Source organism: Suricata suricatta, chromosome 16 (genome assembly GCF_006229205.1).
Source record: "Suricata suricatta isolate VVHF042 chromosome 16, meerkat_22Aug2017_6uvM2_HiC, whole genome shotgun sequence".
Classification (NCBI taxonomy): domain Eukaryota; kingdom Metazoa; phylum Chordata; class Mammalia; order Carnivora; family Herpestidae; genus Suricata; species Suricata suricatta.
Window position 1 is genome coordinate 11,467,773 of NC_043715.1, and position 15,114 is coordinate 11,482,886.

General features: G+C 45.4%; 1 protein-coding gene across 1 annotated transcript in view; it reads right to left on the reverse strand.

Annotated features, from left to right (window-relative positions):
• The window catches only part of ZNRF1 (zinc and ring finger 1), a 99,228-nt gene that overhangs the window by 13,637 nt on the left and 70,477 nt on the right, over positions 1-15,114 (reverse strand). The window contains exon 2 of the mRNA XM_029925010.1: positions 958-1,053. Within this exon, the coding sequence (XP_029780870.1) occupies positions 958-1,053 (96 nt within the window). The remainder of the gene's footprint in view (positions 1-957; positions 1,054-15,114) is intronic.

Here is a 15,114-nt window from a genome sequence, read left to right on the forward strand (position 1 = left end):
CCCTCAGATCCAGTGCCTTAGAGAAGGTGCAGTCTCTGATGAACATGGTTTAAGGACCAGACTGAGCACACGAGAGTGAACACAGGGTGCTGCCGGAAGCCCACGGCCCCAGCACTAAAGAGAGGTTAGTCCACTCTGGAAAACGATAAAAGGAAACCACCCCATGGATGGGCTTACATCTTTGAGGGTGACTGTCTCCAATCAATGCCAGCTGTCACCCTTGAGCACTGACCATGGGCCAGGCTCTGTACTGAGGGGCTTTAGTGTGAGTATCTTACTTTATTCTGACGACATCCTCCGAGCCAGGCTGCTGACGGCCGGCCCCAGTTCACGGACCTGGAGCCCAGGGCTCTGCTAAACTGAGCAACTTGTCTCAGGCTGTCCAGTCAGTCAGTGACGGGGGCAGACTCTGACACTCACTGTACCCACAGAGGTACCATGTTACGATGGCTTGGCCCAGTGATTCTGTCCCTGCTGTACTCACTGCTCGGCTCTGAAGCAGGAGCAGTGAGGCCTTGGTGGAGTGACCCGGTGGCAGGTCAGCATTTTGAACCCCTGAAGGGTGTCCACCTGCTGAATGTATTCTGCCATGGACAGCCAAGGCTTCGTGCACACCAGTGGCACAGATGTCCCCTTCCCCAAGGAGAGGTGGCATCCCCCCCTAGGCCTTCTGCCCTCAGGTGTGTAAATGGGCAAAGGCCGTGTCTCCCAACCTGAGGTCCAAGGAAGTAAGGGGACAGGAGGCCTGAGCAACCCAAGAGACCTCTGGGTGTCGCAGGCCGCCTTCCTGCCCTACTCGGCTGCCTCTCCAGCTGGTGACCGAGACACCTTGAACAGTTGGGTTCCTCAACATCACGCAGGCATTCCCGCCGGAAAGCGGGTGGAAAGGCTGCCCAGAGCCACTTGAACTCAGGAAGACCCTCACTTGGAGACCCCCACCCCCGGCTAAGCCCTTACCGTTGTAGGAGAGGCGAGGTTTGCTCAGACACATTATAAAGTGCATTTCCATCTCATCAGAAGCCACAGACTTGGAACAAATGGGGCACTTGAAACCTGAAAGGGAGGAAAACAGTATGAAGTGTCTCCTCCAAACCAAGCACACCCACAATAAACACAAACCCGTAGATGGCCACAGTCATGTGGGGTCAGAGTCAACATGGAGAATTACAATCTGGATACACCCTAAACCCGATTTCTCCTTCATTAATTGTTATTGTTATCACAGCTCCTGAATCCCCGTTTCACCAGTGCTCTCCTTGCCATGGCCCCTCGGTGAAGCTTATCAGAAGCCACTGCCAGCTGGTTTGAGTTTTATTTTCCGTTTAGATCCTTTCCCCGGGGGCTCTAGCGGGCAGCAGGGAGAGGGAGGAATAAAATCTAGGCAAACAAATAATCAATCTCTGAATAACACAGCGTTTAATACCCTTCCTCCTCACAGCTCTCCAACCACGAGGCTGGATCACCTGTGGGAGGAAGGCATCCAGCCGCACACCTCGACCACCCACACCCAGGCGGCTCGCGGCCTCCCTGCGGCCCAGGCAGCTGGCCCCGGAGAGTGCGGAGCAGCAGGGCGGCCCTCTGGAGCACTCCCAAATGCCACGCGCACCTGGGCCACACGCCACTGACAGCGACAGCTGTTCCACTACGCCAGGCGAACACAGGGCATCATGACCCTGCCGTGCCCCTCCCAAGGAAGTCTGGACTGTTTATACAGCCAAGAAGTTTTATCAGAATTGTGTCCAATTACTGAAGATTTCGGCTGAGAATCTTCTGAGCTGAACTCCATGAAGCAAGCATAGTCCCTTGACTTATTTTTTTATACACAACTTTTTAAAGATAAACGATCTCTAATTTCCCCCATTTTTATTGAAGTTATTTTCAAATGATCGGTTCTTTTCCATGCTACCAGGAAGCTCTAAGGCCATCGGCAGGTTATTACTCATTTGTCCACATGAAGTTTCATACATCAGAGCCTCTCTCTTTTGTGACCACAATTGCTACCCACGCAGCCTGGATTTCCTAGGTCCAAGACAGCACATCTAATACTGTTGTCACGGTTCGACTAGACTCTTCTGTTAACTTTTAGTAGAAGTGTTCTCGCGCAGTTTCATGGGATGCTGGTCATATCGGGCAGCAACATTTCTTCTGAAATAGATAAAAGGCTGAGGGCTCGGGCGGACGGTGTGCTGCTCCCTCCCGGACAGAGCTCACAGCTTCACCAGCGTCTCTCCCAGCCTTGCTTGTTCTGTACGGAAAGCCCTGCACTTTGACAGCTGCTGGTGCTCACACAGGAAGCAAGCCAGCTCCTGGGTTCCCGTGTCGGGCACACTCTGCTTAAAGTCTTTTTCAAACCCTCCTCTTTTCAGCGACAGTGAATGACAGGGCCAGACAGAAAATCCAGGGCCCAGTTAACGATAGACAAAGTGGACATCAGTTCATACACTTGAAGGGATGGGGATGAGACCAAGTCAGATTTCTTAGCTTGCAATCTAAAGTTGTTCCCACCAGGGAAGGAGCCTGCTACATATGTGATATTGTGATTTACGATAAGAACTATGTATTTGGTCTTCGCCCTGTTTCTGGCACAGAGTTCCTAACAGCCTAGGAATTTCCTAACATAAGACAACCAGTAGAATTTGGTCTTTTGTCACTGGTTCCTGAAATAGCTCCAGAGCCATAAGGCGAAAAGGAATGCCTTGTTATTCACAATGAGTCCCTTTCAACCACACCAGAATTTATGTTAATGAGGTGACTTTGGGAAGGTCTGTAGTAAACTAAGGATGGGGGGCTAGTTGCAAGGGGAACCAACCAGCTGATTAGAGGGTCTGAACTTTCATTCCTGTCCCCAGCCTCTGCCAAGGGGCTAGAGATGAAGTTCAATCACCAACGGCCAGTGATTTAATCAGTCATGCCTATGTATCGAAGGACGGGGCTCAGAGAACTTCCAGGGTGGTGAACGCATGGTGATTCAGGGAGGGTGGTACCCCTAGACAGGTTTATGGGGGCTCCATGTCCTGTCCCCATACCTCATACTCAGCACCGAGTTCTATACTTTTATAATGAAATGGTAATCAGGTAAGTAAAATGTTTCTCTGAGTTCCTTTGAGCACTCTAGCAAATTAAATGAACCTGAGAAGGGGGTCACAGGAACCATTGATTAAGAGCCAGTTGGGCAGAAGCGTAGGTGACAACATGGACTTGTGACTGGTGTCTGAAGTGGGGGACAGTCCTGTGGGCCTGAGCCCTTAACCTGTGTGGTCTGATGCTACCTCCAGGGAGACAGTGTTGAAACCGAGTCAACTGCTTGGTGGTGCTGGGGAACACATGTCAGAATAGGGTTTTAAGAAAGGTAGGTTGGGAAATATTCCATCTGGAGAAGGAGCACCACCGTGGTAGGAAAAGATCTGTATTTTAGTGAAAGCAGGGGTAGTGCCACTTGTATCAACTACCTCTGGAATGCGGGTGGGTAGGGATTGAAAAATGACTCAGTCTATTATGTGAGTGGGAAATGACAAGAATGCCCGGGCTTTCTAGCCTCAAGATGTGGTAAGTAATCCACTCTCCCCAGACCTGTTTCCTCATCTGAAAAATAAGAGTACTCTGCCTCATTCTTGAAAGGGTCCAGTGTGGGGCGGCTGGGTGACTTGATTTCAGCTCAGGTCACGATCCCACGGTTCATGAGATTGAGCCCCGTATTGGGCTCTGCAATGATGGAGCAGAGCCTGCTTGGAATCCTCTTTCTCCCTCTCTCTTTGCCCCCACCCTGCTTGTGTTCTCTCTCCCCAAATAAATAAACTTAAAAAAAATAAAAAGGATCAAATGAGATAAGAAACCCGCAAGCACTCTACAAAGAAGCTAATAGGATGTATCACAGTGTCCAGCAGTACTTAACGAAAAGGAAGGAAAAGGCGGGCTGGGGAAGGATTTGGAGGGACCGAGAGATGGGATGATGGAGCAGCGGGGCACAGAGGCCACAGGTCATGCAAAGTGTGCTGGCCGGGGAGGGGCAGTGGCTATCTCTGCTTGTCCCACCTCTGTCTCCTCTGAACTTCTGGGGAACTGTGCACAGCACTTTCCACACTACCAGTGTGGAACAATGGTCCCTGTTCAGCCTCTATGGCTCCCACTCTTGCATGTGATGACAAATCACAGCTCACGTTTATGGAATCGTTACTGTGAGCAGCTTTATGTGTTTCCTCATTTACCATAAAACAGAGTGGGTACTAATCTTTACTTTGCAGAAGCGGACACCAAGGTGATACAGCCAGGGAGCCAGAGCGGGCACACAACACCCAGGAAGACTGACCACCCAGTGTGTGCCAGCTTGCCGGGCTGTGTGACAGGCAGGCTGGTCTAAGGAGAAGGCGTTATATGGCAAAAGGATCATAAATGCTACCCAGTTGCTGGGTGTGACTAAAGAGGAACGTCAAATCCTCCACACTGTCCCGGCAATTTCTTCTGAAGCATCGTGAGCCTGAATAATCCCATAAACTGAAACAACTGACTATGTTTTTTTCCTGGGAATTTTGTTAATATGGAACTATGCTTTCTACTTGGCACTGAGCCTGTAGCACTGGTTTTAAGACACTGAGTTTACAAATTACCTTTAAAATAGGAAATAAAGGACAGAAGGTAAGAGGGATGGAGAGCTAAGGGGAAAAAACTACTGTCCCCACCTTCTTTCTTGAAAGGTCATTTGACGATCATGACGGATTCTACCACTCTACTGGCTCAATCTTTTCTCGTAATTGTCCAGTCACAATTCAGTATCAACAGCCCTATGGAATGATAAATACTGTGATCTTTATGAGCTATCTGAAGGTTAAAATATCTAGGAAATTTGAATACCATTTTGGAAAGCAGTTCAAGCCAAATTAAAATCAGCCCTGTGAACAAAGACAAATGGCTGCAAAGTCACCCAACTGATGAGATTTTGTAAGGGCCCTTCATCAGCACTTGGGGAGCATGTACAGAAGATGCTTTCTTTTCCTTCACAACAAAGCTACAGGTGGAGCCTCTGGGACACTCCCTAACTGTGTCTAACCAGACTGCCCACCACGCCCGGGAGCTGGGCGAACAGACAGCAAGCACAACCAGCTGCTTTCCCTTCCTTATCTTTATTTTCTTTCAGAGGCAGGGCCCTGCACGTGTCGAGTCTTTAATATCTGCCACTGATGGAGGGAAGGGAAGTGTCAACCAGCTCAGGCTTACTGGCCAAGTCTGACTATGGTGCCCCAAAGGCATCGTCTGCTCCCACCAGGCGTTAGCATAAGTGAGGAAGTTACATGGTTCCTAGTCCTTCTCTGCTAACCTCTCGAAATGAGGAAGGAATCAATGACAGGGCACCAAGGGGAATTTGTCTGCAATTACCCGACTCTGCGCCGGGCAGGCTCTACCAAGCAAATGCTGCTACAGGATTCCTCCACCCCAATCTAGAGACGCCCTTCTAATGGAGACCTCGCTTCTGTTCCTTCTTTTGTCATCAGATCAGCCCAAAATTACACAGCCAGAGAGGCCAACGAGTGTGTGATCAGCCAGAGCCCAGCTGCTTCCTGTCTTTCAACAGCAGAATGCGTAAATGAGGGAATCCTCAGCTGGGCTACAGACCAGAGCTCCCGAGAGAAGACAAGCCCTACTCGCCATCCAGCGCAGGGCCTTAATCCCTGTAACTGCAGGGTCAGGGTAAGCCCACTGGTAGGTGAACCAACAGAGACCCTGGGAACATGCACACGGTCATGCATCTTCCTGTACCCAGGTCCTTCTAACTGACAGGGCCACTGAGGAAGGACAGGAGCACCGGCTCAAGTTATAACTCTCCCAGTCCTCCACGACATTGATCTTGTGATGTAAACCAAAGTTCTTCTCATTTCCCAAAACTGCAACCTTCTCCTTTAAGACCTGATTTCTCGGGCGGGGCAGGACATGTGCTCCGAGTGTTGCCCCAGTTCCCTCCCTGACCCTCCCTCCGATGCTGATGCGCTATTTTAACGCTGCCCCAGTTCTGCCTGTCTCTGGGATCACCTAAAGGGAGAAGAATCTAAAGAAGCAACCAGGGAAAAGGCAGTCAGGAGACTCCTTTCACTCAGGGCCTCAGAAAGCACTAGCCGCAGCACTGCATCCCTACTGTTCAGTTCCTACTTTCCAGCCTGGATCTTTCCCTCTCACATCCTGTGGTGTTTGTCTATGAAATGAGACTTGACTAAACGAATCTGGTTAAATGGGATTTATTACAAAAGAAAGATCAAGGGGTATCACAGGAGGACTTTCTTGGACATTTCTATACTGCTGGAGAGATGGGTTTTCACGAGCAGAGGCTATAGATATCACATTCTTCACACACATTTTTCTCCCCCAAACCCTGAGCAACAGTGGAAACCAATGCACAATTTAAGAGTTGGTAACGTGTGGGCCAATCTCTCCTGGAGAACATTCTGGACTAGGGAAAGGGCCAGCAATTCTGACTTGCTTCTTCCAACACCTCTCTTTCGGACTCAGCCTCTGTAGTTCCATTCTAGAGTCTGACGCTCACCTGTTGCCCGAGCAGCCAAGAAAATTCTCATCAGCGGATATCAGAAAAGAAAGAGAGAGAGAGAGAGAGAGAGAGAGAGAGAGAGAGAGAGAGAGAGAGAGTGTGTGTATTTTTTAACATGTCTGTTGTGATGGTTAACTTTGTATGTCAACTTGACTGGGTCATGAGGTGCCCAGAGATTTGGTTAAACATTACTTCTAGGTGTATTTGTGAGGGTGTTCCTGGATGGAATTAACATGTGGCTTGGCAGACTAAGTAGACTACCCTCCCCAGTGTTGGGTGGCATCGTCCAAGCCATCAGAAAAGCCGAACAGAATAAAAGGTGGGGAAAGATTTCCTGCTGTCTGCCTGACTGACATGGGACACTGGTCTTCTGTTCTTGCACTGGGACACATACTACTCATTCTCCTGGTTCTTAGGCCTTCAGATTCAAACTGGAACCAAGGCTAAAGGCCATTCCTGGACCTGCAGCTTGCAGATGACAGATTGTGGAACTTCTCAGTCAATTTCTTACAATAAACCTTTCTCTCTCTGTCCCTCCCTCCTTCCCACCACCACTGGTTCTATTTCTCTGGAGAACCTCAATATCCATTTACTAAATTTCTAAACAATAAAGTTTAAAAGACTGACAACATCAAATGGTGGCAAGGATGTAGAGCAACTGGAACTCTGAGATATTGTTGGCAAGAGCTATTTTGGGAAATGGTCTGGTAGTTCTTTTTTTAAGATTTTTTAAAATGTTTGTTTATTTTTGAGAATGAGAGAGAGAAAGAGAGACAGAGTGTGAGCAGAAGAGGGGCAGAGAGAGGGAGACAAAGAATCCAAAACAGGAGCCAGGCTTTGAGCTGTCAGCACAGAGTCCGACATGGGGCTTGAACTCATGAACTGGGAGATCATGACTTGAGCCTAAGTTGGATGCTTAACTGAGCCACTCAGGCAGCCCTCTGGTAGTTCTTTATAAAACAAAACATATACCTAGCCTGACCCAAGCCATTCCTCATTTAGATATTTACCCACAAGCAATGAAAATATGTCTACAAATAGATGTTTGTAAGAATTTTCATCACTGCTTTATTCATAATAAGCAAAAATTGGAAATAACCCAACTGTCCATCAACAGAATGTGTAAACCAACTGTGGCATAATGGAACACAACAGAACACAATGGAACACTCTTCAGCAATAGAAAGCTGGACTACTGATCTATGCAAAACATAGATTAATATTAAAAACATGCTAAGGAAGGACACAAAAGAGCACATTTATAATTCAAACATATGAAGCTTTAGAAAAGGGAAAACTGTAGTGGAAAAAGTCAGAACACTGCGCATCTCTAAGAGGAGATAGGAGCTGGGGCAGAAATTAACTGCAGCAGGAATGAGAGACCTTTCTGGGGTGATGGAATGTTCTATATCATGAGAAAGGTTTGGTTTATACATATGCATGTACATGTCAAAATTCAGTGAATGTACACTTAAGATTTGAGATTTCACTGTTTGCAAATTTTACCTCAACCAGAAAGAAAACTAAGCAATACTGACTGTAATTAATGATACACACGCTAAAGCATTTAGAGGGATGTGTGCTGACATCTACATTAAAATGAAATGCATAAAAATGATGCATAAGTTAAACTTCTTTCAACTTTTCTGTACATTTGAAATTTTCATTATAAATCACCAAAAAAATTATCAAGCAGCAAGATGTGCGTGTGTATGTGTGTGCGCGCGCACAAGTGCGTATGCACTAATTTAGCTACAGTGGTCAGGGAAGGCTCCTCTGAGGGTGACGGGTGAGCAGAGAACTTAGTGTGTTAGGACAGTAAGGCCCACGTCATAAGCACAGGAAGTACCAGGGGCAACAGATGATAGCTGAGGACAGGCTCTCTGTCTCTGCTCAAATACCCTTCTTGTTATTTTTTTATTCTGATCTTGTCTAAGTATAGGATTCTTTTCTCCCCCCAGCTTTATTAAGGTATAATTGACAAATAAAATTGTAATATATTTGAAGTGCACAATGTGATGATTTGATAGAATATACGTTATAAATAAAGCATGCCCACAACTGAGTTAACAATGCATCCCCTCACACATTTACCCTTTCTTTTGGGTGAGAATACTTAAAATCTTGGCAAATTTTAATTATACATTGCAAGATTTTATGGTATCAGGTCTTGTACTAAATTCTTTAACCAACTTTGAGTTGGTTTCGTGAATGGTGTAAGACAGGGATCCAGTGTCATTCTTTTGCATGTGGATATCCAATTTTCCTGGCACTGATGAACAGACTATGCTTTGCCCATTGTGCATTCTTGGCACCTCTGTAAAAAATTAAGTGACCATAGACCCATGGGTTTATTTTTGGACTCTATTTTATTCCATTGGTCTTTGTGTCTGTTTTTATGCAAATACCCTATTGTTTTGATTACAATAGCTTAGTAACATAGTTTGAAATCAGGAAGTATGATGCCTCCAGTTTTATTTCTTCTTTCTCAAGATTGCTTTGACTATTCAGGGTCTTCTGTGGTTCCATACACATTTCAGAGTTGTTTTTCCTATTTTGGGAAAAATGACACTGTAATTTTGATATGGATTGCATGAGATATGTAGATCACATTTTAACAGTATTAATTCTTCCAATCTACAAACATGGAACTTTTAAATTTATTTGTGTCTTCTTCAATTTCATTCATCAATGTCTTATAGTTTTTAGAGTATAAATCTTTCACCTTCTAAAAATCATTCCTAAGTACTTAATTGTTTTTGATGCTATTGTATATGGGACTGTTTTCTTAATTTCTTTTTCTCATATTTCATTGAGTTTACTGAATTTGTTTATTAGGTATAACAGTTTTTTTGGTGGAGGCTTTAGAGTTTTGGGTTTTTTAAAAGTAGTCTTCATGCCCAGTGCAGGGCCTAATGTGGGATGCGGGGCTTGAACTCACGGCCTTGAGATCAAGACCTGAGCTGACTCTCTGTCTCTCCCCCACTTGTGTTCTCTCCCTCCCTCTCTCTCTCTCTCTCTCTCAAAAAAAAAACTTTAAAAAGCAGGGGGGCATCTGGGTGGCTCAGTTGGTTGAACATCCAACTCTTGGTTTTGGCTTAGGTCATGATCTCACGGTTCATCAGTTCGAGCCCTGTGCAGGGCTCCATGCTGACAGTAGGGAGCCTGCTTGGGATTCTCTCTCTCTCTCTGCCCATCCCCCACCTGTGTTTTCTCTTTCTCTCTCAAAATAAAAACATAAAACTTAAAAAAAAAAAAACAAACCCAAGCAAGAGTAGGATGCCTAACCGACTGAGCTACCCAGGCACCCCTTTTGGGTTTTCTATAATGCTATGTCATCTGATGTTTTGCTTTTTCCTTTCCAATTTGGATGACTTTTGTTTCTTTTTCTTGCCTAACAGTTCTGGCTAGGACTTCCAATATTACACTGAATAAAAGTCTGAGTATAGAATCATTGAGTTGCTTTCCTTTTCTTCTTCAATGGTCTACAGATAAACTTCTGCCATATTCTCGCTTCTTTGTGTTGCAAATAGAAAATTTGATACCAGTGTGATTCTTTTTCCTTTGCAAATAATATGTTTCTTTGGCCTGAAAACTTAAAAGGTTTTTCCCTTCATCCTCAGAGTTCAGGATATGCTTAGACGTGTCTTAGTTATTTCCCCGAGTGGTAAGTCATGAGTGCTGCCCACCACGCATTGCTAGCACTCCTCCTTCCAGCTATACATTGCAGTACGACCGCACTTGCTTACCCCCCTTGAAGTTAAAGGTGGGGCTGCAATTTGCTTGGACGAGTGAAATGCAAGTGGAAGTAACGTGAGCACTGCTGGGCAGACTTTAAGCCCTAGCTCACGATTCACCACAGACCTGCCCTGCTGCCTGAGATGAACCCTCCAGCACCTCAGCTTTTTAAGTAACAATGGACAGACCACAACCCCACGCCCCCCGAAGCCCTATACTGGATACTGTAGTGGGGGGGGGGGGGGAACAAATCAGTTTGTGGAATTAAACTACTGAGCTTGTGACACTGTTACTACATTATAAACCAGTTCTAGCCTGTCCTAATACACTCTTCCTCTACCTTTTCCTGCTTCTAGTTAGTATTCCTTTTACTTGCACGTCAAATGTCTCAGTCACATCTTATAGGACTCTCATCTCCTCCATCCCTTCTATGTCTTAGCATTTTCTCAGGAGCTCGGCCTTTCTAATTCTTTCTGGGCCATGGCTGCCCAACCCCTGCTTGGCTCCACGAGGTAAACAGCTAGCACTTGAAGTTAAAATATGAGATGTGCATTCCAGTCACTATCTTCCCAGAATCCTCTCTGTTTGGATATTCATATTCTGCTTCTTAAGTATACACAGTTCCTTGCATCAGCAACAATCCGCATACTTGTCATTTTCAATGTCTATGTATTTCATAGTGATAATGTGCTTAGCTCTTCTCTTCTGTGGGTGTTTAGATTCCCAATTTTTACCTACTATAAAGATTCTCTCGGTTGTGATCTCCATTCTCTAAGCACACTATATTCCACCCCCAATATATATTTTTTTGCTGTTTCTGGATTCTAGGCTGACTGGTTTGGAGGAAAGAAAATCCTATCAGGAGTCAGAAGAACCAGGCTCTCCCAATCACTAGCCAGGTGGTGTGACGCAAGCTACTTAGCAGCATCTGCATAGTGCTCAGTGCTGTTCTAAAGCACAATTAAAGATGGATGTGTGAGTGTTACATACAGAGAAAAAGACATGTGGAATGTGGAGTGGCCATTTTACCAGGTTGCACTGGTACAGCTCAAATATACTGAGGCTTACTGTTACATCTGCCTATTTGAGGAAATTCACAAATTCTTCAGGCAAAGAAATGAAAAGTGAGCTGACCCTACAGAGCATATTTTGTGGACTCTAAGATGCCAAACTCCTGGGATTTATCATTTTAAGATGTGATTATATGACACATTTTGATTTTCGAGTTGCTAAATTGTGAAATATATGTGCCTTAGAATCAGTTAATATATGAGAAACAGATATATGGATATTTTAAAAAATATACAGACTGAACCCATCATATACCCAATACATGGATTCCTGTTCATTTGCTGCAAATGAGAACAGGCTCAGTGAAGGTATCTACAGAGGGAATGGAGGGAAGGTCTGTGCACATGGACATGTGCCTGATGACATCAAACCCACCCTACGACCACAGCTATGCTAGGCAGGTGGAGCCCAACAGCAGCATTCCAGCCAAGTGAAGAATGGGGAAGGCATTTGCAAGGAACCACAGCTATGGCTACTAAATGGTTCTGTTCCCTTTGACACTCTAACCCATTTCTTCCAGAGAGAGGGTTAAGTGGGGACACGATGCTCTGATGACCCAAGCCTGAGGTATGAATACAAAAAAGATAAAAGCCTCAGAGTGAGTGTGATCAAGTCCCCAGCTAGGGGCCAGAAAAGATCAATGTCAAATTATAATCCCTTGTCACCTGGCTACCAGGCTTAGGCAAGTTTAGGGGCATCCAATCATGATTCAAAAACTGTGCATGCAGACTCCAGGTGAACATGTGGCTTCTGTTTTAGAGAGGTCTTATTTAAATGATGGGCCATGGATTATAAGAGGAACTATCTAGTATCTAAAGAGTCAAGCCAGAATTTAAATCCTTAGAGACTAGTGATCACCCAAAAGCTAGGCAACGGGATAGACAGGTCTGGCCAGGAAATGCCTACTTAGTTGAAAACCATGCTTTCCTCTCAATGGCTGCCCCACCTTCATTCCAATCCCTGATATACCTATACACCTATGGCCCTTGGACCCAAAACCCGTAGCCACTGATGGAGTGGACTTCCCAGTCTCTGTGCAAAGCCAGAGAACACACTTAGGAGCGGGCAGAAATCCTCAGCCTTTTCATAAACTCAACAGCAATGAATGGGGCCAAGGTGATGTGGCCCCAAAAGACAAAGGGAACAATAAAATCTGGTCTTTAGGAAAAAAAAGGGCAGTTATTACCTGCAGAGGATCTGTGGCCTGATTAGTAACAGAAGGGGACCTCACTTCTTCCAATTCCGGGGGGGGACACTGTTGGAGCAGGACATTGGCCATGCATGTCTAGCTTCATTCACAGCAGCGCCCGCAGCCAGGACTGTGCTGAGAACCACCCTATTGCTGGCCTGTTTCTCCCCTGGATGTACTCTTTTTCAAGTTCTGGGGTCTTGACTGATTTACTTAAAAATTAACCTTTAACAGACTCTGCTTTTTTAAAACAAAGTGTGCGTATGTTTGCTTTTGAGGGTGGACTTAGAGGTGAAAAGGAGAGTAAGGAAAGGAAAGAGAAGGAAAGTGTCACACAAACTCTATACAGAATCAATAGTTTATATCTGAGTTTCTGAAGGCATTGTTCCCAGTGTCCATATGGCTGATGGGAATTTCACTTGACAAGAAGGAAAACAGTTGAACATACTATCATATCATGTTCAACCAGAATCCGACTCACCAGGCAAATGGACGTGACACTCACATCTACATGAAAAACACCATTTGCCTGGCCCTATTGATGCCGACAACCTTGGTCTTCAGGCCACTGGAGGTCTGCTGGAAGGCTCCTCCAGAGCTCCCAGCGTACTCTCAGGATGCGGCGCACGTGCTGCTGTATTCCCTTCCCAACAACCACCCGCTCTGGCCTGGGCCCTGGCACGCAGCAATTCTGCAAGCTGAGCTCAGTTACTTGGCAGAGTGAATGCTGGTTGGCTTCCTGCCTGGGCCCAGATCTGGCCCCTTCCCAGCAGGGCATCCTCTGCTCCACTGTACCTCCCACATAGAGGTAGATGGAAGCAAGGACTCAGAGGACACAGTCCTGGAGGCCACAACTGTGCTTTGAAATGGAATCTAAAGAGGAAGAGGCCAGAAGAATAGAATGGGGTTGTTTTTGAGAGTCTGACAGCAGTAGAGCGATCCATCTTATCAAAGGGAACCATAAGGGTAAGAAAAGAGCTTCATGTTCAGCCTTTGCTTTTCTGTCAAGCACGGCTGTGAGTACTGCAGAGGAGGAGATGGAAAGACCCTGGAGAGCTCTGAGGTACTGACCAACCAATGAGTTCAAAAAGAATTCCCCAGGGACCCTCCAGACACAAAGCATGAGTGAGAAGGATCATCAATTCTAAGCTCCCTAAAATAGTGTATGACCCCTATCAAGACGTATACAGTGTGCTACTGGACTGGCTTTCTTCATCTCTGGTTCAGATTACTTTGTGTCCAATAGACAAAAATGGGAGAGGGAGAGGGGACAGCAAGAGGAAGACACTCCAACGCGGTGGCAGAAACATGGCAACAACCTCACAAATCCCTATTCATGGTAGTAGTGCTGAGGTGAAGAAAGTCAGGGGTCTCCTAGTGATATGAAATATGGCTGGCAGGGAAGCCAAAATGCTGTGACACGACGTAACATATAAAATCACATGTATGTCAGTGGACAAGAGGTCAAGTCCTTAAGCTGACCCTGTACCGCACCTTACGCACGTATAGGAAATGGGAAGACCACGTCAACTGGCTTGATGACTATTTTGCACAGATTTTGACATCCCCTCATTTCAAGTCAGTCCATCAACTTCACAAAATATTGGCATCAGGAACCTAAATACTGGTAAGTATTACTTAATGAAATCCGTGGAAGACAAAGGAATCAATAAACAAAAAAGTAACCAAACAGAATGGAACAACATGGGTCTGGACTCAGAATTCTGCATTCTCGTCACAAGTGATGTGACCAAAGCCAAATCACCTAGCCTCCTTGAGCTCTATTTTTTTGTTTTTGTTTTTGCCAGCCTGGCCATTAAATGAAAACAAATGTGTAAAAAGCTATACAAGCGTGTGACAGGCAGAATAATGGTCCCCCAAAGATGTCCACATCCTAATCCCAGATACCTGGCAGTGTTACCTTCCATGACAAAAAGGGCTTATATATGGGACAGACTGAGGATCTTAGAATGGGAGATTATCCTGGATTAACCAAGGAGGCCCAATGTAATCACAAATTTCCTCCTTACAACGGAATAAGAGAGACCTGAGAATCGGGACAGTAGACGTTGGAGACAGATGTGAAGACGCCACACTGTGGGCTTTGAAGAATGTAAGAGGCCACTGAGTCAAGGTAAGCAGGAGTCTCTAGAAGCTGGAAAGGGTGAGGGAACAGCTTCTGTTCTAGAACCTCCAGATGAAATGCATTGATTTTAGCCAACAGTTAGACCATTTCAGACTTTAACCTCCAAAAATGTAAGAATAAATTTATGTTGTCAAATTTGTGGTAAGTTGTTATGGCAGTAATAGGAAATGAATGCAAAATATTATAGGAGACATGGCTATTCTCCTAAAGGATCAAATTTTAAAAGGGGGAAGTAGCTGGTTCCCCAAGTCTACCAAAAATTACTCAAGCATGATATCCTCTCTTGAGGCACCGCTGAAAACTGTACAGCTATTTGCCACATTCAGGTAAGATGAGTAACCAAGTGGGCCAGTCAGGCTGTCCATTCATTTTTATTCTAGTTACTAAGGTAAGGAAACATGGTAAGACACTGAGCATAACTTCTACCCTCAAGGATCT